At 36.7% G+C, this 26,723-nt stretch overlaps 2 protein-coding genes across 7 annotated transcripts in view; one reads left to right on the plus strand and one right to left on the minus strand.

Annotated features, from left to right (window-relative positions):
• Nucleotides 1–10,870, plus strand: part of DAAM (disheveled-associated activator of morphogenesis-like protein) — a 368,710-nt gene extending 357,840 nt beyond the window's left edge. Inside the window, exon 22 of one of the 3 annotated variants that reach the window (XM_070099657.1) lies at nucleotides 5,972–10,870. In XM_070099657.1, coding sequence (XP_069955758.1) covers nucleotides 5,972–6,229 — 258 coding nt within the window. In that variant the 3' untranslated portion in view covers nucleotides 6,230–10,870. The remainder of the gene's footprint in view (nucleotides 1–5,971) is intronic. The other 2 variants (XM_070099673.1, XM_070099665.1) reach the window with 2 other exon arrangements.
• Nucleotides 1–26,723, minus strand: part of LOC128684896 (testis-expressed protein 9) — a 78,118-nt gene that overhangs the window by 9,627 nt on the left and 41,768 nt on the right. For 3 of the 4 annotated variants that reach the window (XM_053771227.2, XM_053771226.2, XM_070099692.1), the window contains 3 exons: nucleotides 26,292–26,426; nucleotides 25,259–25,400; nucleotides 17,680–17,830 (listed from right to left, as the gene is read on the minus strand). In XM_053771227.2, coding sequence (XP_053627202.1) covers nucleotides 25,320–25,400; nucleotides 26,292–26,426 — 216 coding nt within the window. In that variant the 3' untranslated portion in view covers nucleotides 17,680–17,830; nucleotides 25,259–25,319. Of the gene's footprint in view, nucleotides 1–15,762; nucleotides 17,831–25,258; nucleotides 25,401–26,291; nucleotides 26,427–26,723 lie in introns of those variants that run through there. The other variant, XM_070099686.1, reaches the window with a different exon arrangement.

Raw genomic sequence — 26,723 nt, forward strand, 5'->3', positions numbered from 1 at the left:
TACCCTCCCTTTTTGATTTCTTCCCGTATGTTGCGTTTTTGAGAATTATTATTTGCATATTTTCTTCATATATTCTCAGCCATAAATTGATTTTGGTCCTAAGTAAAGGAATGTAGTTTTAGCCCCCCCCCCCCAAAAAAAAAAAAAAAAAGTTAGCTTTTGGGGACATTTTTGGCAAGTCGTCAGCGACATCCTCCAGTGTTTTCCTTGAATGTCGAACTACATTAATGCAGTTGCCATTTACCTGCCATGTTTTAAATAAATTCACCATGTTAATTGATTCCAGTAAAATTCTCCAGATAGAGTACTGTATGTGATTTAGTATAATTTACTTTGCTAATAGCAATGAGTGGCAGGTCACTTATGAGTGTTGTGTTATGATTCAGCTGCAGGTGGTCAATGTTTTCATGGATTTAACATGGAGTCCATAACACAGTTTAAAGACATGACTGTATAACATATGCTTGTTTCCCTGGGCAAAATATTTTGCCAGAACATAAAATAATAATTTCAAAATGTAGTGTATGACAGCTTAAATTTTCATGTACTAGTTTGTTTTGGTGTGAAGTTATATGGGACTCATCACTAATTGACTACGTACTGATAGTTCAGCAATCATGAAAGCCTACAACAGCTATGTGCTGTCAGAGCTGTTGTATAATTTTATATTACTGCCTGTAAAATCAATAGATTTCCTGATTAAAGCATATTTTAATTTAAAAAATATTAATAAAGCTAATCAAAGCATATCTTAATTTTAAAAGTTTTAATAAAGCTAATTAAATATACATGTACTTATGAAAATTTAAAGGAAATTATTCAACTAACAATGTTAAATTAGCAATTTTATTAAGCATAAAATACCATAATACAATATGAAAATTGCTTCATGCATATTTTGGGTATACACTGTGTACTGCATACTAAGAGACTTTATCTATTACTATATTATGTTGTATGCTAGTTTTTAGCAATTACAGTATTTTTTGTCTATATCAAAAATAAGTTGACAAGGGGCTGAGGATTACAACTAGGAGCACATTTTTTAGGTTATAGAAAATGAACATTATAGCTGAGAATACATGACACTCATATTTGAGTTGCAATAAATTTCCCTGCCCTTGAAGATGAGCACTTTCTCTAAATCAGTATTATATTCTTTGTATAATAAACATATGTAGTATTAAACTAAATTGTGAAATGCATTACTACCATCAAGGCCTTATAACGTTGAACCAGCACTCGTGTAAACATTACCATTGACTAATTACTGGTTGGAGGTAGTGCAGTGTAGGAGCATTCAAATTACAGTACCAATTAAATCTTGACTAATTACTGGTGTGAGGTAGAATGGAGTAGGAACACAAACTACAGTACCACTTAAAACTGACGAATGTACTAGTGCTCTAGATGATTCCTACTTCTAAATTCAAGACTTCTGACAAAAATTTCCTTGCTTGTACAGTACTTTCCCAATTTATATATTCTGGGTTTTGGGTGTATTGTATTCCAGTACATTACTTTTTAGCATTTTCTATATTTTTAAATCTTAAAACATTCTTTTTGCCTGTATAATAAATCATTGCATGTTTATATAGATGTGACAGGCTCAGTAGAAATTATGCTCAAGTGTATTAATTGATTATTTATCTTAATTTTTTACAAAAAAAAAAAAAAAAAAGTGAAAATTTTGCAAAACCACTTGAGAAGTTCTTTGAACATGTCACATGGGTAGCTTTTATATTAGTTTCAGATACTGATTATATAGATCTTCCCTTGGCTGTAATCATCCATAAAGTGTATTTTGTGTGTGCGTGTGTGTGCGTGCGTGCATGTGTGTGTGTGTGTGTGTGTGCATTGTCCTCTGATTCTATGTAAGTATGACATAATCTATAATTACAATAAAGTAAGAATTGACTTTCAATAATAATATCAGGCTCACTGTAAAGAAAGAGACAAAAAAGTGATCATACTGGTGTAAAGAATACCTCTTGTAAATATTATGGTAGCTAAAAAATGGAGCAAGGATGAAGTATTGTAGCTTCTTCTAATTGCATTTATCCCAAAAAATTGAACTAGAAATGGAGCAAGACAGGTAAAGTTAGATGAGAAATGCATGTGTTTGCTGTAACTGTGGAATGAAACTTTCTGGACAGGGACACCACCAATTCTACAGTGCCAACACTTGGCAATTCACATAAAACATCTTTCTTTCCAGGGCAAATTATTATTTTAATGAAGGGGAAGCACTAAACCTATATGAATCATACAGTGCATGGGAAATGGGAGGCAGTTGAGTTTGATCCAAGGAAGGGGAGGATAGATCCACTTCCTTGGATCATGAGGGGTGCATGGTAAAGTATGCAAAATTTAATATTTTATACTGATACTATTTTTAGACATATTATTTCTGATGTATCAAACGTGCAAGGTGATGATTACCGAAATATCTTTAATTTTACAACAAAAAGTGCTTCTGTTTTAAATGTAAAATATATAGTAAATGTATTTTTATGTAAAACATACTGTAAATATTTTGGTGGGTTGATCACTGGGCCACAAAGCAAGATTTATTAATACCTTAAAATTAATACAGATGTAGTGAATTGATAAAATAATAATAGAAAATATATTTCAAAAAGACCTAACAAAGAATAGTCACAATACTGCCACTGGAGCATTTTACAAATAACCTGCACTTAGGAGAGTAAAGGACAAAAAAGGGCTACTTTATCTCCTTATACCAGTGATGTCTGTCTTGATCTTACTTACCTGGTGTGGGCTTTTAACTTTTCCTTTTAAGGTAAATTTTACTCTCAAACCTATAGTATTGGTATGGCCTCTCTATCCCCTGTTCTTGCTAATCATTGCATAGAGTATTTCAAAACTGTTGTACTTTCTACAATTCATATATGTCGTGTAGATATCTTTGCTCTTGGGACATATTACTAAGTCTCTTCCAGCCTTTTCTTGATGCCTTTAACAATCTTCCTCCTGTCAAGTTCAAAGGAGAATGAGAATCCAACTCACTGCTTCCTTTCCTTAATGTTCATGTCTACTATTCTGAGAGTCATTTTTTTTTTTTTTTTTTTACCTCAAGACAATGTATAGTGACATGTACATTCTGCTCTTCATACCATGCTCCATCTGTGTTTTGTTTGTTGCTTTCTCTATGCCTTCTGCATCTGCAACCCTCAATTTCTAGACCCTGAAATTTTCAGTCTTCACAGCTCATTTTCTCACCTGACAATCCTGCTGATTGTCAGGTGAGAAAATCTTTTCTTTGCCTTCCTTAAATATCTGCTCTTGAAAATTTTAACTACACCCTCCATATTTCTCTTGTCACTGATGCTTTTAGTCCTCTCTTCTTCAGTACTTTGGTAAAATCAGTTACTCTGACAAATTTAATTATTATTATTATTATAATCAAAAAGAAGCACTAAGCCACAAGGGATGACAAATTTAATGAGCAGGAAAAAGTGTTTGCCTTGTTGATACCAACAATGCTCTTTCTTGTCATGTTAGATTGTGGCTTAGCGCTTCTTTTTGATTATAATAATAATAATTGTCATGTTAGAAATCACAACCATCCTTTTAACAGGTCCTGTGCTTAAATTATCTTTCCTTCTAGCCTTCACATATGCCATCTTATCAATCAGTCCTTGTACACAACTTTTCTTATGTGAATCTTTATCCTGGTTTTGCCTCTGTAGATGCCTACCATTTTTTGATACATTGTCAAATGTTCTAATCTTCAGGACACTTGTGACTTGACCTGATCTTTGCTTCCTCATCTCCTTTCCTCTTGACCTGTCTTCTGTAATTTATTCTAGATACTCTATCCCTTGTTCCAGGAAAGTTTTATCTGGGTGGCTTTTAGTCATAATAGATTATGTCCAGTGGGATTTTACCTTATTCTCATCGGCCAGTGGGTCTCCTACTGTGCTCCTCTTTTCTCTTCTTATATACTGTAGTACTACTACTGCCTCTCCACTGCACTCACTCCTATTACTTCTACCATGAGTACCACCACTACTGCTACTACTATTACTACTGCTGCTAATTCTTCTACCAATACTACCTTTCTCTCTCTATCTTCTGACCTTCTCTGCCTTTCTTCCACAGGTGTGGGCTGACAATGGCCCAGGATGGCCTGAAACTTCATAAGTTTCCTCTCCTGTGTTCAGATTATTTGTGGAAAGATCTTAACAAGGTTTTCCATTGATGAATAAGACACTTGAAACACTTGGGTATCTTTATTGTTGAAATGTTTTGCCTAGACAGCAAGCTTTTTAATCAAATACAGAGGCAGTGTTTATACTGAAGACAGTGAAAGGAGTGGAAAGATAATTTTAAGGTTTTCAGTTCCTTAGCCTTGATCAAGGCCAAGGGATTGAACACCTTAAATATGGCCAACTGATATGGGAACTTGACAATTCTCAAAGTGCCTCTCCACAAGGATACCTTTGAGTGAAACGTGTGTGCCCGATGCAAAGATGGGAGAGCGTAGTTTCCCAATTGCATCAGTGATAAGACCAGGAACCTAAACACAGCTTGATAGAATATGATTTGTTATGAATCAACTCAGAACAACATTGTTGCAAAGGTGGCTAGAGATTACAGCAAAACAGTAAGAATGGAATACCCCTATATGAAACGTGGAGGTCATGTACAGCAGCAGAGTCTGCCTCTTCGTTGCCCTGAACATTCACATGACCAGGGACCCAGCAGAAAATGATATCTTAGGTTGCACTGCATTTCTAGCAAAAACAAAGTTGTATACAAAGAGCTAAGGGATGAGGAAAATTAAATTTTTTGATAGTCTACAAGGCACTAAAGGAGTCAAACTGAATGTTGTGGTAGGGCTGGATACAATACATATAATTGTGGTGAGAATTGTGTACAGTTCATTATTATTATTATAATCAAGGGGGAAGCGCTAAACCCGGAGGATTATACAGCGCCTGGGGGGGGGATGTGGAAGGCATTCAGGCTTAATTCGGGGAACTGGAGCACAGATCCAATTCCCTAAATCAAGAGCCCCTCACCAACATCAAGGAACCTTCCTTGAGGGGTGTGTACAGTTCAGCTGTGAAAAATGCCAGCCAAGTTTAATAAATGATCTCACATAAGTGTCTGTGAACATCAGTGTAAATTGCAACAGCATAATTGAGCAATAGAGCTAGGCCTAAAAAATACATGTACAGTACACACATTACTTATTTAAAATATTTTTGTCTTTATATTCATCGCTCGCTATATTTATTGTAAGAAGTCTGAATAAACGAAGATTGGGTATAAATGAAAACTGCTGCATTAGCAAAATGCCATAAATCAAAGAACTAAAGTGGGGCCTACCTGTATAGGGCGAAAGTGAAAAAGTAAATTAAGGGATGTCATTAGCGTAAATACAAGGATTAAAGGAACATAGTTATTGGAATTGACAAATTAGTCTTACTAATGTAAAGTAACCTCTGTATTAGATTTAAAAAAAAAAAAGCCTTCTGCACAGGTGAAAAGTTTTTGGCAATAAAGGTACCCAAGCATTGCACACTATTATTCACCAATTTGTCAATATTGTAAACCATTATGTATGATTTTCTACTGAACCGATAATGCATGATATTTTAGTAAAGTAGCGGTCTAAATATCTAGGATCTGACTCGACCATGACATGACTGTATATGTATGTGCTTACCTAATGTATATGGATGTATGTGTACATATGTACAGTATAAGGGTGCACGTGTGTGCAAGCAGTGTTAATAATATCATTTACAGGTAAATGGACATTATATCATGCAAATGTTAGTATACTAATATGCATACAGTACTGTGTGGTTCTTGATTGCACATCCTTTTATAAAATTGCCTACTTTGTCATATATAGCACAGTTTAATTGCCTCTTTTTTTTAACTTTGAGTTTAATATTTAGCTTAAGTTATATGTTTGATACTTTTCTGTTGGCAGCGTCGTGAAGTTGAGAGAGAGAAGCGTGCCAAGGAACGCAGCACACGAGTTGCCAATAATGGTCAACCTAATGCAGGAGATAGCAGCTCAGGTGGTGAAAATGAAAATGACTTTGATGACCTCATCTCTGCTCTTCGCTCTGGGGATGTTTTTGGAAAGGACATTGACAAGATGAGACGGAAAAAGAAACACACTTTTAATTCTGCATCGAGGGAAAGAGAGCGAGAAAGAATAATTGGGTCTCACAAATATGCTTAAAAAAAATGTGATGTAAGTGTTATCATATTTTATTAGTGCTTTACAATGAGTAAAGGAATGTAAATAAGGCCTTGCTAACAGGCACCACTTTCAGGATATAATGGCTCGTTACATATATCACTGCCAGCTCATTCTTCAGATTACTGTTGCTAGAGTTTGCTAGATAAATTTAATGGACGAGCCAAGACCAGAGGAAACTTTAAATATCTGTAACACTGCTCGAACATTTTCTCCACGTTGAAATTTTGTCGGTCACAATTATATACACATTCCTATTGTTTCATGTTTTGCTTATGCTCTTTCTAAATTCACAAACACCTTTAAATGCATAAACTATGAATAGTTCCTACATATTCAAAGTATATGACAAAGCATGAAAAAGTGGGGTTTTCACTGTATTGTTTGTTAGTATTGTATAATTTGTGGAAGTAGTGTACTATGTGGTTCACTGTATTGTTTAAATCTCCTTTCATAAGGAAAGAATATGGGAAAATTGTATAATGGTAAGTTAAACCCCTGGATTATATCTGGTTGGGTTAACACACTTATAAAATGAGCCCATCCAGTTGAATCTGAATGCATTCATGGAATCACATTGTGTAAATGAATGTAATAGTGTGATAAATTTCTCCTGATTATTAGGTGACCATTATAAACCTTAAGGAATTACAATAGTTCCAGATAATCACAATGTAACAGGTGCTGTTGGAGAGGAGTGATAGGCATAAAATTGTCTTGAACACTTAACAAATGAGTAATAATCATAATGGTGATTGTTACTAATGAATGATCCCACTGCCACACATACAACTCTGGAGAGTTTAAACTATATTAGTTAAATAACTCATTACCTGACAAGCAAGATTTTTATTGATTTAACATCTTGCTAGTTATTTTTTCTATAGAGTAACCTTCAATATTTAGAGATTTGTAAGGTCGACTCTGTAGATCTCAGATTTTTTTACATATATAAAAGTAGAACATCATGTTTTGCTCATTATTTTTATGTGAATGATTTTAGCAGAATTCTGATATAATTAGCATAAGTTCAGAAAATACAAAATGTTTGATTATGTATAAAGTTTTAGCAAAGTACCTACCTATAAAAAAAATAATTGTGGAACTAGGTATTTGTGAATTTCTGTGATATTTTTATAATTTATCATTTGCTATGACAGTTGCTGAATAATGCATTTATATGGTTATAGCTTTTCATTTCAGAAATTTAGGTGAGCTAGTCACATGTAATGTGATAATTCAGTGTGGTTTTGAGCCTTTGCCCAGATGAGGTTTACTCACTACAAAATTACTGCCTCACTGTATTGCAGTACTTGGATCTTTATTATTTTTATAATCATGGGAAAACACTAAGTCATAGAATATGTATTTGGGGAATGAATGACTGAGTAATCAGGTGATAAGGCTAGTTCCAATTCCTTAGATTACGAGTCCTTCAACATTAAGGTGACCCCTCTTTGAAGGTATCTGGATTTACAGTACTGTATTTTGCAGTAAGTCAATCTCATCCCCACACTTATGTTATGTCCTTGGTAAATATAGCACCATGAAAAGTTGTTTGAATGTTAAGTCTACTTGTACAACAGAGCCTTTGTTAATACTGTACAGGATGTACATGAAGTCTTTTATGTAAAAAATAATGAAAATGCAGTTTTCTGCTGTGATAGTTGAATTGAGTATTTTTACAGCTTTACTGTTGTTGAATCTATGCAACCTTGACATATCCACCTGTAGTGGCCCCTAGCCTATCAGAATTCATGTCAATACTCTCTGCCACTGCAATATGCTTAATTTTACTGAAAGTTCAACTTTGATATTTCTAGCATTTAGTCAGCTAATGGCATCTGGAAAACAAGCCCCCACAAGTCTAGAGACATGATATCAGGATAGTGTGGGGGGAGGGGGACCACCATACCCAGTTAACCTGCCAGGGCACTTTAACGTTTTGAGTATGCTATCGTATACAGATAACTGCATTTTTGTAATACTTGGTTGAAATTTGAAAAAGACTGGACACCCTGTATTCTATCAACACTACTAAGTATCGGATTTTTCAACATACGTATAAACCTAATTATGATCTTTAATTTATAAATCAAAACTGCTATATTCAAGAGCCAGCTCATAAAAAAATTATATATATATTAATCTCACACACACACACATTGTATATATATAGGATATTCACTTTTTTTTACTCTTCTTTCTTTCAGTATTGCATTTATGAACTTATTTTCTATATACGTAATATATAATCGGCCAAATTTACTAAATTTGTGTACAGTATATGTAAGATAATTTTGATAATTTTTGATGGCCTGTCTTCTAGGAAATACAAGTCATGCATAAACAGAGTAATGCATCCAACAGTAGTCCTGGTTTTGTAAATAATCAGCTGACATTTACCCGCTTTGTACTACAGTGGTTTTACGTAAAATTAAATATGTACAAAATTTTCATGTTCTGTGTTGGGGCTGTAGTTTCATAGATTCACTATATTTGGTTAATATATTTTTTTTTTCCAAATTATGAATATTCAAACATAAAGCTAGCATAAACCACCTACAGTCGAGTCATATGGTTAATAACAATAAAAAAAGGGGAAAAAGAAAAATATTTATGAATATTTTAGTTTCCCATTATTTAATGTACAGTATTTCTATACCAGGATATGCTGAAATATCCAAATAAAAATGGACCTGAAACATTTAGGTTATTTTATAAACAGCACCTCCATGACAGGAGAGGGGAATGATTTTTCCCTAATACAATAACTAATTTCAGATAATTGTAAAAGAAATACAGTGGACTCCCGCTTAACGATCACCTCCCAATGCGACCATTTATGTAAGTGCGTTTGTACGTGTATGCTGGGGGTCTGAAATAGACTAATCTACTTCACAATATTCCTTATGGGAACAAATTCGGTCATTACTGGCACCTGAACATACTTCTGGAATGAAAAAATATCGTTAACCGGGGATCCACTGTACTGGCTGTGGTTGGTGACTAATAGTTATATACTAATACTGTACAAGCAAATGCATTAACCCTTAAAGTGCCGTGAGCTAAAAATAATGGCCTAGCGTGTGATCTGTTAAATTTGGGTAAAAAATTCTCTTAAAACTGAAGAGATTATTTTTCTGGTAGCAATAAAACAAACAGTTGAAACACAAGCGATACTTGTAATTATGCATCTGCAAAGTTAGCATTTTTGGCACTTGGTTTAGCAACACTGGATACTGCTGCCATATGCATAATAATGCAGTTTTTTTTTTTCCAACTTTTTCTTCAATATATGTAAATTTACGGTTACACTAATATTAAGTAGAACTGTAATCTTCATGGATAATGGCAGTTACTTCAGTTACTGTGTAAAAACAGTGATTCAAATCACACAAACATTGTCATATTCACTCAAAACAGTTTCATTTATAGTGTTCTATTAGATATACATACATGTGTATTTACAGGTGCAGGTGATGTTCTTAGAAGTGTTGTAGTGTGTGAAGATCTTTGAAACCTGGCATTAGCCAGTGGTATTTTACACTGCTCACACACGTATTGAATGTCTGCTTATTTGCTCTCTTAGTGTGGTGTGAAAATAGATGTAACATCTATCTGAATATTTTTTCTTTTTATTAGCAAGGAATACTGTGGGAAAGTGATTACCGTTAAACAAGATGGTAACTGGCCGTCTTTAAGGTGATGGTGCTGTGCAGGATTTGTTACAGTGGACCCCCGGTTTACGATATTATTTCATTCCAGAAGTGTGTTCAGGTGCCAGTACTGAACTAATTTGTTCCCATAAGGAATATTGTGAATTAGATTAGTCCATTTTTGATCCCCAAACATACACGTACAAATTTTCTTTTTTTTTTTTTTTTTTTCAACAAGTCGGCCGTCTCCCACCGAGGCAGGGTGACCCAAAAAAGAAAGAAAATCCCCAAAAAGAAAATACTTTCATCATCATTCAACACTTTCACCACACTCGCACATTATCACTGTTTTTGCAGAGGTGCTCAGAATACAACAGTCTAGAAGCATAAACATATAAAGATACACAACATATCCCTCCAAACTGCACTTACATAAATACACTTACATAATTGGTCGCATTGGGAGCTGATCGTAAACTGGGGGTCCACTGTATTTGTCTTATGACTGACAAGCTGAAATCAGGATGCATGGATCTATTCTCAGTTTTCACTTAGTAGGCATTTAGTATTGCAGTGTCCAAGGTGAAACAATAGTTTTATGTACCACTTGCAACTCTTCTGCACAGTCAACATAACCAATGTGCATAACATTTGTCTACTAAATGCACATTGTGTGTAATCAGTTACAACAGCGAGTTTCACAATTGTTGTATTGGTTTCTCTGTTGACTCTACTTGTTTCTTTCATTTCATGAAGATGAATGGTGGTCAACAATTCATCTGTCATGCCAATGTAATGACATATAATTTGTATGAAATGCTTACACCACCTTCACTTGTACCTGCACTGAACTTGGGTGTATGTTACGTGGTTTCTTGTTCTATGCAGTACACCATGCACATCAATATTGTTCATTTGCAAAAAAAAAAAAAAAATCACTGAGTATTAAGGTCTTGTGCAACAATTGTGCATATAATTTATGGCCTTTACCATAATACGGTTCCATCAATTTCCTCATATCACATGAAATGCCTAATAACTTGCACATGTCTCCATGCTTGTGTAAACAATCACATATCATGAATAACTTGATACCAAAGCGATATCTTTTGCTCAGTACAAATTATTTGAAAGATGATTTTTCCAGAGATGTACGATCTAAGAATCATCGTTTTCATACCTCTTATGATTTGTTCTAGTGTCACTATCAGCTACTTTCTTCTCAAAACTATAAATATCCACAACAGTATCACCATCCTCAGTGTCAGTCATTTTGGGGAAATAAAATAACATCAGTTTTCCTTGGACTGCAGTACTGGTGTTTCTATGATCAATAAATGCAGAGCAACATGTGATTCCCACAGTGCACCTGGCAGGCTGATTTTTTTTTGTTCTACTGTGCAGATCACTCATGCTTCTCACACCGGATTTGAAGACAGGCATATGATGCTAATTCTCATCAAGATGCGAATTGATATTATCGGCACTTTAAGGGTTAAACAAGGTTGGTCACCTCTGCTGAATAGGCTATTAGTTCACCAAGGTTACAAAACCAACAATTTTTGCTTAAATTTTCCCCACATTACAGCATTACATGATAACATCAAATACAAGATTTGATTTCAGATTCATTAATGTAAATATTTTGTTCCTCTAATATTTCCTTAGTTAATCCTGTATTTCTTGCATAATGAGGCTTTCAAATTGTGATTGTCATCAAAAAATATAAAAGATGTTTAAAGTACTGTATGTTTGGCAGGAAAAAAATTATATATATACATGTTCTCACTCCTCAACCTAAGAATGTAGTTGTCACATGCATTTAGTGCAAAAATTTGCAATGGTGAACATTCTAAATTATTTTTTTTTTTTTTTCTTAAAATTAACTGGACAAATTCCTTGAATTATATTTGTATATTGTTTAGGTTGACATTTACTTTCTTTAAACAGCTTCCCATGGTACATTAGACATACAGCAAACAGATATATACTGTAATTACCATATAGATGCTTACAGACTTTTCTGCTCCTCTGAGGAAGGCAAAAGTCAATTACTGGAATAACTTCACACTGTTAATGCATTCAAGTGATAAAAAAGTATTACTAAAACATTTTAAGATACGTGCTATAGCTATTTATATAAAAAAAAAAAAAAATTAGCAAGATTACACAGTTAATGTTGTGTAATCTTGCTACTTTTTGGAAAGTGTTTATCAATTCATAGCTTAACTTGTTTTGTGATTTCACAATCTGACCTTATCTGTTCTGACCCGGCAAAACCTTAGGACACTCATAATCCACTGTATGGTTATTAAATCTGCAGTTTTAGTGCAGTTCCATGATTACATTATCATTTGGATTAAGCAGTTTGAGCAATTATAAACATATGTATCCAAATGTGCATGGTAATTACTGTATTCATGTACATACACTAGTATTAATGGGAAAGTAATATAAACAAACATGCCCATATATATGATGACCACAACACTAAGTATACCATATACATATGTAGCATTAAAAATATAATCATCACAGAATAGTTTTATTTTTATCTGAAAACAGTGTCCACTATACATTTATGCTGCATCTTCATATACATTCAGACCACCAAACCCATGCAGCACCAGGGAAAGGGTGGTAATCATATCTGGTCTAAGGAAAGGGAGAGTGGCTCCAAGTCCTTGGATCAAGTGGTCTTCACCAGCATAAAGGCACTTCCCTTGAAGTGTCTGGGTCTTTGATATTACATTATGGTAAGTGCTCATATTGCAATAATTTCATTTCAGCACAAATTTATAAGTCTATAATAAATTATGGATAGTTATCAATTAGTGTTTAGTAATACATGAAGCAGAACAGATAAGGTTTAACTTTGCACAACAAACACACGTTTTTTTTTTTTGAGCCATAAGGACATCAATGTCTCAATTGTGGAGTACCTAGTTAACAAAATCCATCACTATTCTACAGGACTAACATGGACCTTAAACTTAACAATTTTAACAGTATTTCCATGCCTGCCTCCATGTTGTATGTGTATAAATAAAAAGATAATATATTTTAACACATCAGCCATCTCCTGCTAAGGCAGGAGATGGCTGTAAAAAGAAATGCTTGTTTTTCTTTTTGGGTCACCCTGTTTTGATGGGATACAGCCAGTATGTAAAAAAAAAAAATATACGTATATATATATATATATATATATATTATATATATATATATATTATATATATATATATATATTATATATATATATATATATTATATATATATATATATATATATATATATATATATATATATATATATATATATATATATATATATATATATATATATATATATATATATATATATATATATATATATATATATATATATATATATATATATATATATATATATATATATATATATATATATATATATATATATATATATATATATATATATATATATATATATATATATATATATATATATATATATATATATATATATATATATATATATATATATATATATATATATATATACATACTGGCCGTCTCCCACCAAGGCAGAGTGACCAAAAAAAGAGCCACTTTCACCATCATACCCTATCATTGTCTTGCCAGAGGTGCACCAATAATACAGTTCGGATGCCCCTCCAAACTGCAAATATCCCCACCCCTTTTTCAGAGTGCAAGCACTGTACTTCCCACCTCCAGGACTCTTGTTTAGCTAAACAGTTTCCCTGAATCCCTTCATAAGAAAGAAGGAACACTGCAGCAGGCCTACTGGCCCATGCAAGGCAGGTCCAAGTCTCCTACCAGCTTAAGCCAATGACCCAACCTAGTCAGGTCAAATCACATCCACTTAAGGAAGGAGCATGGCATCAGACCTACCAACACAAGCTAGTCAGGTCTAAAGCACACCCACTCGTGTATTTATCCAACACATTTTTTAAACTACACAATATCTTAGCTTCATAAACGTTACTTTGCTCACACTCCAACAGTGTGTCGAGTCATGAAAACCACTTGCTTCCACTTCTATCTAACATGCTCACACGCATACCGGATATCCAAGCCCCTTGCAGCAAAACACTCCTTTACCCCCTCCCTCCACCACAGATTTATACAGCCTCCAAGTCATCCTATTTTGCTCCATCCTCTCTAAATGTCCAAACCACCTCAACAATCCCTCATTATTATTATTATAATCAAAAAGAAGCGCTAAGCCAAATCCCTCCTCAGCCCTCTGGATAATGCTTTTCACCTAACCTCGAACTACGAATTCTCTTCATAATATTTACACCACGCATTGCCCTCAGGGAAAGGATGGTTGGGTAGGGGTTCTCCTAGTAATGGTTGGAGGGAAGGGGTAAGGGAGGTTTTGTGGGCAAGGGGCTTGAACTTCCAGCAAGCGTGTGTGTGCGTGTTAGATAGGAGTGAATGAAGATGAATGGTTTTCGGGACCTGACGAGCTGTTGGAATGCGAGCAGGGTAATATTTTGTGAAAGGATTCAGGGAAACCAGTTAGCCAGACTTGAGTCCTGAAAGTGAGAAGTACAATGCCTGCACTTTAAAGGAGGGGTTTGGGAACATTCACATCCAAATAAGTGCTATTACCACTATGTACTCTCATACATTTCCCTTTTTGCCTCAATGCACCACCCACCTTGTCTTTCACACACACATATCCACCAACAAGGCCACTCTCAAATATCTGAACACATTCACTGCCTCCATCCAATCTTTCATTACCTAACTTTTTTGTTACCCCTATCATCTTGCTCTGTCCTATGTTCACCCTCCCAAATTCATCCACCAATCTTTGCAATTTCTCCTCAGAATCTCTCAAAAGCAGTGTCATCGGCAAAAAGCAACTGTGACAACTCCCACTTAGTATTGGATTCTATACATTTTAATCCCATACTTCTCCCTAGCACCCTAAAATAAATAAATATGTACAATATATATTTTTTCAATACATCGGCTGTCTCCCACCGAGGCAAGGTGACCCAAAACAGAAAATCTTTCGGCATCATTCACACTATCACTGTCTTTGCAGAGGTGCTCAGATGCGACAGTTTAGATGTCACTCCAATACAGCCAATATCACAAACCCCTCCTTCAAAGTGCAGGAACTGTACTTCCAACCTCCAGGACTTGAGTTTGGCCAACCAGTTTCCCTGAATCCCTTCACAAAATATTACCCTGCTCACACTCCAGCAGCTCATCAGGTCCCAAAAACCATTCATCTCCATTCACTCCTATCTAACATGTTTACACATGCCTGCTGCATGTCCAAGCCCCTTGCACACAAAACCTCTTTTTACCCCTTCCCTCCATCGTTTCTTAGGACGACCCCTACCACTCCTCCCCTCCACTACAGATCTATACACCTTCCAAGTCATCCTACAGGGTGTTTGAAATTGATGAACTCAATTTCAAAGCAGTCTGCTTTCAAATTGAGTTCATCAATTTCAGGCAGTCTGCTTTGAAATGGGGTCCATCTTTTTGAAACACCCTGTATTTTGCTCCACCCTCTCTAAATGACCAAACTACCTCAACAACCCCTCTTATATCCTCTGAATAATACCTTTAGTAACTCCACACCTCCTCCTAATTTCCACACTACAAATTCCCTTCATATTTACACCACACACTGCCCTAAGACATGACATCTCCACATCCTCCAGCCTCCTCCTTGCTGCAGCATTTACAACTCGTGCTTCACACCCATGTAAGTGTTGGTACTACTATACTCTTGTACACTGCCTTCATGGCTAACTTTTTTTTTTTTTTTTTTTTTTTTGTCTCCACAGATACCTCAATGCACCACTCGCCTTTTTTTTCCCTTCATCAATTCTATGGTTAACCTTGTCCTTCGTGAACCCATCTGCTGACAAATCAACTCCCCAATATCTAAATACATTCACTTCTTCCATGCTCCCTCCCTCCAATGTAATATCCAGTTTTTCTTTACTTAACTTATTTGATACCCCCATCACCTTACTCTTATCTATGTTCACTTAACTTTCTTCCTTTTTACACCCTCCCAAATTCATCCACTAACCTTTACAACTTCTCTCTAGAATTTCCCAAAAGCACAGCATCATCAGCAACACATGACCATCTCCCACCAATGCAGGATGACACAAAAAAGAAACACTTTCACCATCATTCACACATAATCACTGTCTTTGCAGAGATGCTCTGATATGACAGTTCAAACATCACTCCAAATAGCATACAGGATATAAAATCATCTTTCAATAAACTGGTTGTTTCCCACCGAAGCAGGGTATCCCAAAAAGAAAAAGAAGAGTTTTTCTTTTTAACTTTAGTAATGTATACAGGAGAAGGGGTTCCTAGCCCCTTGCTCCCAGCATTTTAGTCACCTCTTATGACACGCATGGCTTACGGAGGAAGAATTCTATTCCACCTCCCCATGGAATGTATACAAAATATAGATATAAAATATACACATGGACCAAACTGCTGATTATCGGGCACTCATTACCACTCCTCTACTGCGCATACCCACTGGATATAATAAAGTTCCTGGTCAAGCAAGATTTGAATTGTTGAGGCATTGCTGCAATGGACTCATTCTGAATGTGAAATTACGAGACAGTAAGATTTCACATTTGTAAATATTAGTAAAGCTGAAGTACTCAGATTTTGTAAATTAGGTAATATTCATTATGAGATTTTTTTTTACTGAACTGTGTGAATGATTTACATGTTTATACTTTCTGTATAATTTTGTATGTAATTTTATAAATGGAATAATTATTGCTATAGTGCTAAATAAATGTTGTACTGTAAATCAGTATTGGTTATTAATCATTGATTGTTATCCTTCCCATATTAGCTCATGTTTTTCTATATGCAATATCTTTAGTGTACCAGAACACTTTAATGATCAAACTACCATGAGAGTGCTAAATATGTGCTTTATCCTATTTCTTTTTCCACCACTGAGGACAGAGGTGTGATGGAGATATAGCTAGATATGCTTTTGTGTGATTCAGGATACCAAATCTTATAAATACAAATAGCTGTTGAATAAAGGCTAGAGACTAGCAGATGCAGCAAGTGATGGAGTAGACTGAATAATGTTAAACTGCACATAAAAGATTTCTGATTATAGAAGGGCAGGTCCAGCTGGGAAGAGGAATGATTGGTGGAATAAGGTAAAAAAAAGGGGTGGCAATGAATAGAAACATTAGTGTAAAGGTGGGTACAATACAAATAATTTGGGTATATAGATAAGGGGAGATTTTTCCAGTAAAAATAGGCTTTAAATAGGCATGCGTGTCACCTCCATGGTTGTTTAATAAATTTTTAAGCCTGGGGGTTATATATATATATATAAAAGTGAATGCTGGTATGATGGGAAGAGGTCCTTGCTTAAGATAATGACTGAAACAAAGTGGGAGCTGTCACAGTTGCTTCGGGGTGATTTTGAAGAGAAGTTTGCGAGGACGTTTAAGAGGAAGTTGATAGTGAACATCAAGGTTATGACAATAAGAAAATGCTTTGCCAATAAAAGACTGAATATCAGATTGAGAGGAGTATGAATGAAAGGTAAGCTCCAGCTCTTGGTCCCACCTCTTAACTTCTGAGCAACTGACATGAATGAGTCCTGCCATATTTATTTTTGACCCCCCTGTATAGAGATAGTTTTCACTGTGTGTTCGCTTGGCTAATTCCACTCATTTGCCACTCCTACATACAAAGATACATGCACATTCTAATATCCATAATTAATTCTCACCTGGAGCTTGAGCTAATAGTGTAGCCACCTGATTATGTTGGGTGGCACTGTGTGTGTAGAGATGAGTGCCAACAGTGACCTGTGGGATGACCTTTCCCACCACCTGTCAAGCTTCTAGCCACTTGCACTTCACTGTGAAGCATCACTCATCCTGCAAATATAAAAAAAAGTACTGTTATTATTATTGTTATTATTATCCATGGGAAAGCATTAAACCCTGAGGTAATATAGCACTTGGGAAATGGGAGGTAATCAGGCATGATAACGAGAAAGGAGGGTAGCTCATGATCATTGGATCACAAGTCCTTTAATAGCAATGAAGCACACTCCTTGAAGGGTACCTTGGTGGAAAGTAGCCAATGTGTTAATATTTGTCATGCTTTCACATTATTGCTTCATTGATGACAACTATAAGAAACCAATAAAAACTTAAAAGTTTGAACCAGAACACTGTACTCCTTATAGTCAACCCTTGATATAATGGACTAACAGTGGCCAGTGGGTGGCTGGTAATGATGATCATGGGGGATAAGAGATTATTTAGCTGTGACCATAACAATAATGGACAACTCTGTAACCAAGAGACTATCTGCTGTTTTTGAGTCAACTGGCCCAGCAAATTTTGTCCAATATTTCCAGCCTGTTAGATTAAGGTCGATTAAATCAGGGGTACACACTTGTCCTCACAGTTTAATCTGACACTTGTCAAGTGAATGAGGTTCCTTCTGCGTTCTCCCAAGCTTGGTGGGAATATTACAGTACTATATTCATGCAAAAATACTAGACCCACAGGGGTCAGACAGCACTGGAAGCATCTGAAACATATCCCATATTTTTGTCTCCTGCACTGACCATTGGCTATGACCTTTCTTGAGAGTTTTGCTACTCTTGCAACCTAGCCTGGGGCCAAGCTGCCACCGTTGCTTCCTCCCCTTCCTGTGATCAGTCTACTGGTCTTCTCTGCTATTTCTCATTCAATTATTAATTAATAATAGTCCATAATAAACCAAAGCACTATCTAAAGTTCCTTCTCCAAGTGAGGTTTTCTGTTGTTTGTTACAGCCATGGTATTATGACTTATTCTTCAATATACGTACAGTGGACCCCCGCCTTATGATATTAATCTGTTCCTGAGAGCTCATCGTATGCCGAAATTATCGTAAGGTGAATTAATTTTCCCCATAAGAAATAATGGAAATCAAATTAATCCGTTCCTGACACTCTAAAGTATGAAAAAAAAAAAAAATTACCATATGAAATATTAATTTTAATACACACAAACTGAAGAAGACATGCAGTTAATACTCTACTAAGAATAGAATACATGATACTTACCTTTATTGAAGATCTGGTGATAATTGATGGGATGGGGGGAGGGGAGAGTGTGGAAGTTATTGTTTAGAAGGGGAATCCCCTTCCATTAGGACTTGAGGTAGCAAGTCCTTTTCTGGGGTTACTTCCCTTCTTTTAATGCCACTCGGACCAGCTTGAGAGTCACTGGACCTCTGTCGTACAACAAATCTGTCCATAGTGCTCTGTACCTCCCGTTCCTTTAAGATTTTCCTAAAATGGGCCATAACATTGTCATTGTACAGGTTGCCAACACGGCTTGCAGTAGCTGTGTCAGGGTGATTTTCATCTGTAAAGGTTTGCAGTTCAACCCACTTTGTACACATTTCCTTAATCTCTTTTTTCAATTCCATACTAATTCTCGCCCTTTTTACCACAGGGATGGCACTAGAAGCTTTCTTGGGGTCCATGGTGACTTATTTTACAGTTACAAGCACTAAAAACACTGGGATAATGTGAAATGTACCGAATGTATGCGTAGATGCGACCACACTGGCTGGCTTGTAAACACTGGCGCTGAGGCCACACGTTGGACGCATCCTGGATGAATCACGTAAGGCGAGTTTTTTAGCGTGAGGCGAGGTAAAATTTTTGCATTAAAATGTATTGTATGGCGGATTTAACGTAACGCAATGCCATCGTAAGGCGGGGGTCCACTGTACAGTATTTGTTTTTTTTTCAACACGTCGGTCGTCTCCCACCAAGGCAGGGTGACCCAAAAAGAAAGAAAATCCCCAAAAAGAAAATACTTTCATCATCGTTCAACACTTTCACCTCACTCGTACATAATCACTGTCTTTGCAGAGGTGCTCAGATACGACAGTTCATTAGTCCCTCCAAACTGCCAATATCCCAAACTCTTCCTTTAACCCTTAAACGGTCCAAACGTATATATATGTTTTTTCAACATCTGAAAGTATGTAAAAAATGTAGATTTTCTTTTTTGTTTTACATTTGAAAACGTGTAAAAAAACTTTTATCTACATTTTTTTTTTGTTATACGTATTTGAAAATATGTAAAAAAAAGTAGATCTACTTTTGTAGCACTACGAATCTGAACGTCGATCTGTTTGGACCGTTTAAGGGTTAAAGTGCAGACATTGCACTTTCCAATACCAGGACTCAAGTCCAGCTAACCGGAAAATATATAAATAAATTAATAAATAAAAAGGGGAGTGGTGCGTCGAGGTACAGTGGATTCCCACCTTACGATGGCATCACGTTACGTTAAATCCACCATACGATACATTTTAACGCAAAAATTTTGCCTCGCCTCATGCTAAAAAACTCACCTCATGCGATTCGTCCAAGACGCGTCCCACGTGTGGCCTGAGCGCGAATCAGCTGCCCCGTGGGTGCCAGTGTTTATAAGCCAGCCAGTGTGGTTGCATCCACGCATACAATCGGAACAATTCATATTATCACAGCGTTTTTAGTGATTGTACCTGCAAAATAAGTCACCATGGGCCCCAAGAAAGCTTCTAGTGCCAACCCTGCAGTAAAAAAGGTGAAAATTACTATGGAAATGAAGAAAGAGATAATTGCTAAGTACGAAAGTGGAGTGCGTGTCTCGGAGCTGGCCAGGTTGTATACCAAACCCCAATCAACCATCACTACTATCGTGGCCAACAAAACGGCAATCAAGAAAGCTGTTCTTGCAAAAGGTGCAACTTTGTTTTCGAATAAGAGATCGCAAGTACTCGAAGATGTTGAGAGACTGTTATTGGTGTGGATAAACGAAAAACAGATATCAGGAGACAGCATCTCTCAAGCGATCATATGTGAAAAGGCTAGAAAGTTGCACGAGGATTTAATTAGAAAAATGCCTGCAACTAGTGATGTGAGTGAATTTAAGGCCAGCAAAAGTTGGTTTGAGAGATTTAAGAATCGTAGTGGCATACATAGTGTGATAAGGCATGGTGAGGCTGCCAGTTTGGACCACAAAGTGGCTGAAAAATATGTGAAGGAATTCAAGGAGTACATAGACAGTGAAGGACTGAAACCTGAACAAGTGTTTAATTGTGACAAAACAGGCCTGTTTTGGAAGAAAATGCCAAACAGGACCTACATTACTCAGGAGGAAAAGGCACTCCCAGGACATAAGCCTATGAAAGACAGGCTTACTCTCTTGATGTGTGCTAATGCTAGTGGTGATTGCAAAGTGAAGCCTTTATTGGTGTATCACTCTGAAACTCCCAGAGTGTTCAGGAGAAACAATGTCCTCAAGGCTAATTTGTGTGTGCTGTGGAGGGCAAACACTAAGGCATGGGTCACTAGGGACTTTTTCTATGACTGGTTACACCATGCATTTGCCCCCCACTGTGAAAAATTACCTCCTGGAAAATAAATTGGACCTTAAGTGCCTCCTGGTATTAGACAATGCTCCTGCTCATCCTTCAGACTTGGGAGAGCGACTTTCTGGGGACATGAGCTTCATTAAGGTCAAGTTTTTGCCTCCTAATACCACTCCTCTCCTGCAGCCTATGGACCAACAGGTCATTTCAAACTTCAAAAAAAAACTCTACACAAAAGCTGTTTCAAAAGTGCTTTGTAGTGACCTCAGACACTCAATTGACTCTAAGACTTAGAGTTTTGGAAAGATCACTTTAGTATCCTCAGTTGTGTAAACCTTATAGGTAAGGCTTGGGAGGGAGTGATTAAGAGGACCTTGAACTCTGCTTGGAAGAAACTGTGGCCAGAATGTGTAGACAAAAGGGATTTTGAAGGATTTGAGGCTAACCCTGAGAAGCGTATGCCAGTTGTGGAATCAATTATGGCATTGGGGAAGTCCTTGGAGTTGGAGGTTAGTGGGGAGGATGTGGAAGAGTTGGTGGAGGAGGACAATGAAGAACTAACCACTGATGAGCTACAAGATCATCTTCAACAGCAAGAGGCCAGACCTGAGGAAACTGCTTCGGAGGAGGGGAGAGAGAAATTGAAGAAGTTGCCTACTTCAAAGATTAAGGAAATGTGTGCAAAGTGGCTTGAAGTGCAAACCTTTATGGATGAAAATCACCCTCAGACAGCTATTGCAAGCCATGCTGGTGACTATTACAATGACAATGTTGTGAACCACTTTAGACAAATCATAAAGGAACGGGAGGTACAGGCCTCTATGGACAGATATGCTGTGCGACAGAGGTCCAGTGACTCTCAAGCTGGTCCTAGTGGCATTAAAAGAAGAAGGGAAGTAACCCCGGAAAAGGATGTGCTACCTAAAGTCCTAATGGAAGGGGATTCCTCTTCTAAACATTAACAACTTCCACACTCTCCCCTCCTCCCATCCCATCAATCATCACCAGATCTTCAATAAAGGTAAGTGTCAGTTTGTGTGTATTAAAATTAATATTTCATGTGATAAAAAAAACTTTTTTTTCATACTTTGGGGTGTCAGGAACGGATTAATTTGATTTCCATTATTTCTTATGGGGAAAATTAATTCACCTTACGATAATTTCAGCATACGATGAGCTTCCAGGAACGGATTAATATCGTAAGGTGGGGGTCCACTGTATATGTGGAGACAAAAAATGTTATCTATGGGGGCAAAGAAGGGAATGTATGAAAGTACAGTGGTACCAACACTCTTTAATGAGTGTGAAGCTTGGGTTGTAAATGCTGCAGCGAGGAGACGGTTGGAGGCAGTGGAGATGTCCTGTCTAAGGGCACTGTGTGGTGTAAATATTATGCAGAAAATTTGGAGTGTGGAAATTAGGAGAAGGTGTGGAGTTAATAAAAGTATTAGTCAGAGGGTTGAAGAGGGGTTGTCGAGGTGGTTTGGTCATTCAGAGAGAATGGATCAAAGTAGAATGACATGGAGAGCGTATAAATCTGTATGGGAAGGAAGGCGGGGTAGGGGTCATCCTTGAAAAAGGTTGGAGAGAGGGGGTAAAGGAGGTTTTGTGGGCGAGGGGCTTGGACTTCCAGCATGCGTGAGCATGTTAGATAGGTATGAATGGAGACGAATGGTATTTGGAACCTGACGAGCTGTTGGAGCGTGAGCAGGGTAATATTTAGTGAAGGGATTCAGGGAAACTGGTTATTTTTATATAGCCGGACTTGAGTACTGGAAATATTGGGAAGTACAATGCCTGCACTTTAAAGGAGGGGTTTGGGATATTGGCAGTTTGGAGGGATATGTTGTGTATGTTTATACATATATGCTTCTAATCTGTTGTATTCTGAGCACCTCGGCAAAAACAGTGATTATGTGCGAGTGAGGTGAAAGTGTTGAATGATGATGAAAGTAGTATTTTCTTTTTGGGGATTTTCTTTCTTTTTGGGTCACCCTGCCTCGGTGGGAGGCGGCCGACTTGTTTAAAAAAAATAAATAAATAAATAAAGAAATATATATATATATATATATATCAAGGTAGTAGGTTGGTAGACAGCAACCGCCCAGGGAGGTACTACCGTCCTGCCAAGTGAGTGTAAAACGAAAGCCTGTAATTGTTTTACATGATGGTAGGATTGCTGGTGTCCTTTTTTCTGTCTCATGAACATGCAAGATTTCAGGTACGTCTTGCTACTTCTACTTACACTTAGGTCACACTACACATACATGTACAAGCACATATATACACACCCCTCTGGGTTTTCTTCTATTTTCTTTCTAGTTCTTATTCTTGTTTATTTCCTCTTATCTCCATGGGGAAGTGGAACAGAATTCTTCCTCCGTAAGCCATGCGTGTTGTAAGAGGCAACTAAAATGCCGGGAGCAAGGGGCTAGTAACCTCTTCTCCTGTATATATTACTAAATGTAAAAGGAGAAACTTTCGTTTTTCCTTTTGGGCCACCCCGCCTCGGTGGGATACGGCCGGTGTGTTGAAAGAAGAAGAAAGATATATATATATATATATATATATATATATATATATATATATATATATATATATATATATACATACATACATACATACTCCATACACCAGTGAAAGCCAGGAGAAAAATGTTGAAAAAATGATGACTATTTTATTGGAAGTCAGCCTATCCTCATTTTACTATATTAATTTTCTAGCTAGGTCTTCAACATCAATTTCTCAACACTGCAAATTTTCGAATGCTGTTTTCGCTGATGAATAAGACGTGTGCTGATGCATTTGTTCTGCATAGCAGGCTTCTTTAGTTGAATAAATGTTGACTTTAATAATGGAGACTGGAAAAATTGAAGAGGTAATTTGGCGGTGTTCATTCCTTCAGTCTTGACAAAGGGTGTTCAGCCCTTTAGCGATGGGGCTGACCAATGTAGGTTAAGGAACTGAACACCTATTAAGTCAGAGGGACTGAACACTTCGAAATTACCTCTCCATCTCTTTCACTGTCTCTAGTTTAAATCACCTCTGTATTTGGCTGAAAAAAAAAAAAAACCTGCTATGCAAAAGAATTTACACAAAAAGATAACCAAGTGTTTTACATGCATCTTTTTCTATCAACTAGCTGGTATTATACACAATAATGATAATTATTTTAGGTCAGGATAGGTTAAATAAACCTTTAAAAATGCATATTGAACCACAAATAAGCAAAATAAAATAAAAGATGTGAAACATCTGCCACTGAGGTGACTGAAAAAACAGGAAACATTCAAACCTGAGCATTTATCAATTGTGGTGCAAGAATGAGCTTTGAAATTATGAATTATGAAGAATTATGTCACATGTCTTGGCAGTGAATAGGCCAAAACATGTGAAAGGGTCAGTTTTGCTTTTTACTCTCACTGCATAGACTGAGTCATGCTATTACTGCTTGCTACCTACTGGCACTTGTACTCATCACCACCTGACTGATCATGCAACTCTCACAGAAATTTATCTAGCTCTCCCCCCCTCCCCCCCAAAAAAAAGGTCATCATTCAGTCAATCACTGTCTTGCCAGAAATGCACTTGATATCATGGTTCAAATTACTCTGAGTTACTACATCCTCACTCCCTCCTTCAGGGTACAGAAACTGTACTTCTTTAATTACTTGAAGAAATATGAATAACAGTAGGACTCAGATATTGAGGTCATATGTTCCTTTAAGCCTTCAAGAGAGGGGTCTTTATGCTGCTGAAGGGCTCTTCATTTAGGAACTGGAGATACCACTTCCTTACCTTTCATCACACTTGATTACCTTCCATTTCCCCATGCATTTTATGTCCACTATGCATATAACATCATGTTCAGTGAAAAAGATCATAGTCATTTTCCAAACATGCAATAGAAAAGTACAATGCACAGTATTACTTACATATATGAATAGAAGAGATTTTCTTTCTGGCTACTCAGAACTTGTGAAAACACTGTCACAGTCATGGAGGCTGTAGTGGAGAAATAATGGCTAGGAACCTGTCCTCTAGGCATGCTACTGCTTTTGCTGCTGCTATGTTGTTCTGTTGGGATAAGAAAGTTGTATAACTAGATCACTTTTTTATTTTTATCGCAGAATGACAGTATACGTGTTAGCAATCATGAATCTGAGCAAGTGAGGCTATCCACAGGGTGGAGAAAAGTGAGTGTGTGACCCCGTGGCCTGGCTGGCAAAGCACTCACTTCACACACTGAGGGCCCGGGTTCTATTCCCGGCGGGGTAGAAACATTTCAACGTGTTTCCTTACACCTGTTGTCCTGGTCACCTAGCAGCAAGTAGGTACCTGGGTGTTAGTCGACTGGTGTGGGTCTCATCATGGGGGACAAGACTGAGGACACCAATGGAAATATGACAGACAGTCCTCGATGACATACTGCCTTTCTCGGGTTATCCTGGGTGGCTAACCCTGCAGGGTTAAAAATCTGAATGAAATCTTATCTTATAGGGTGAGGTAAAGAGATCTATACATGTACTATAAGAATCATAAATACTGATGAGGTAAAACCCACATGGACAAGAAAAAAAAGGGAGTAAAAAGAGTCTTCATGTACATGTTTCAGTCTCACAGACTGAGAAGAGAGTACAGTACTTATATGATTAATATCCGAGGCCAAAATGCACAGATCCTTTCTATTCCATGTTTAATTTTCTGTCCATGTGGGATTTACTTGTTTGCATCTCAGCTAATATTCAGTGTCTCATATCCTCCTCACTCTACATATAATTTTTTTCAGTTAATTGTAAAAAAGCACACACAAAAAAGAAAATATTGCACAGCATGTAGTTCTTCTCAGTTTTAAAATTAGTTTTTGTTTTTAAAACAGAAATTTTAAATATTATTTTATTACAACAGATCAACAACACACAGTGCACTTGCTAAAACAGCATTGCAATAGAAAAAATAGGGCTTCACCTTTTGCTCATTTAAGACTGTAATGAGATGCTCTTGCTTCTTGACAAGTGCTGAGAAGTTTCTCTTTTCTCTCTCCAGCTCTTTAATTCTGGCATTGCTGCTGGTTACTGAGGCATGTAGCTGATCCAACTCCTCCTGAGACATAGAAATAACTGTGAATGTAACAGGCTGTTGCAGCAGTTAGGCAAGGAAAGAGATTATACAGCTCAGCGCATAATTTTGATTGGGGTAATTTAGCTAATGACTTTATTGACGATGATCATACAATAATAGAGGGATCTACATTCAACAGATACCTCCTTAACCCTTAAACTGTCCAAACGTAGATCTACATTTCCTCGCGTAGCGCTCTGAACATAGATCTACCTTTTTTTTTTTACACAGTTTCTTATGGAGAAAATCAAACGTAGATCTACGTTTGGACAGTTTAAG

The sequence above is a fragment of the Cherax quadricarinatus genome, chromosome 5 (genome assembly GCF_038502225.1).
Source record: "Cherax quadricarinatus isolate ZL_2023a chromosome 5, ASM3850222v1, whole genome shotgun sequence".
In the NCBI taxonomy this organism is placed as follows: domain Eukaryota; kingdom Metazoa; phylum Arthropoda; class Malacostraca; order Decapoda; family Parastacidae; genus Cherax; species Cherax quadricarinatus.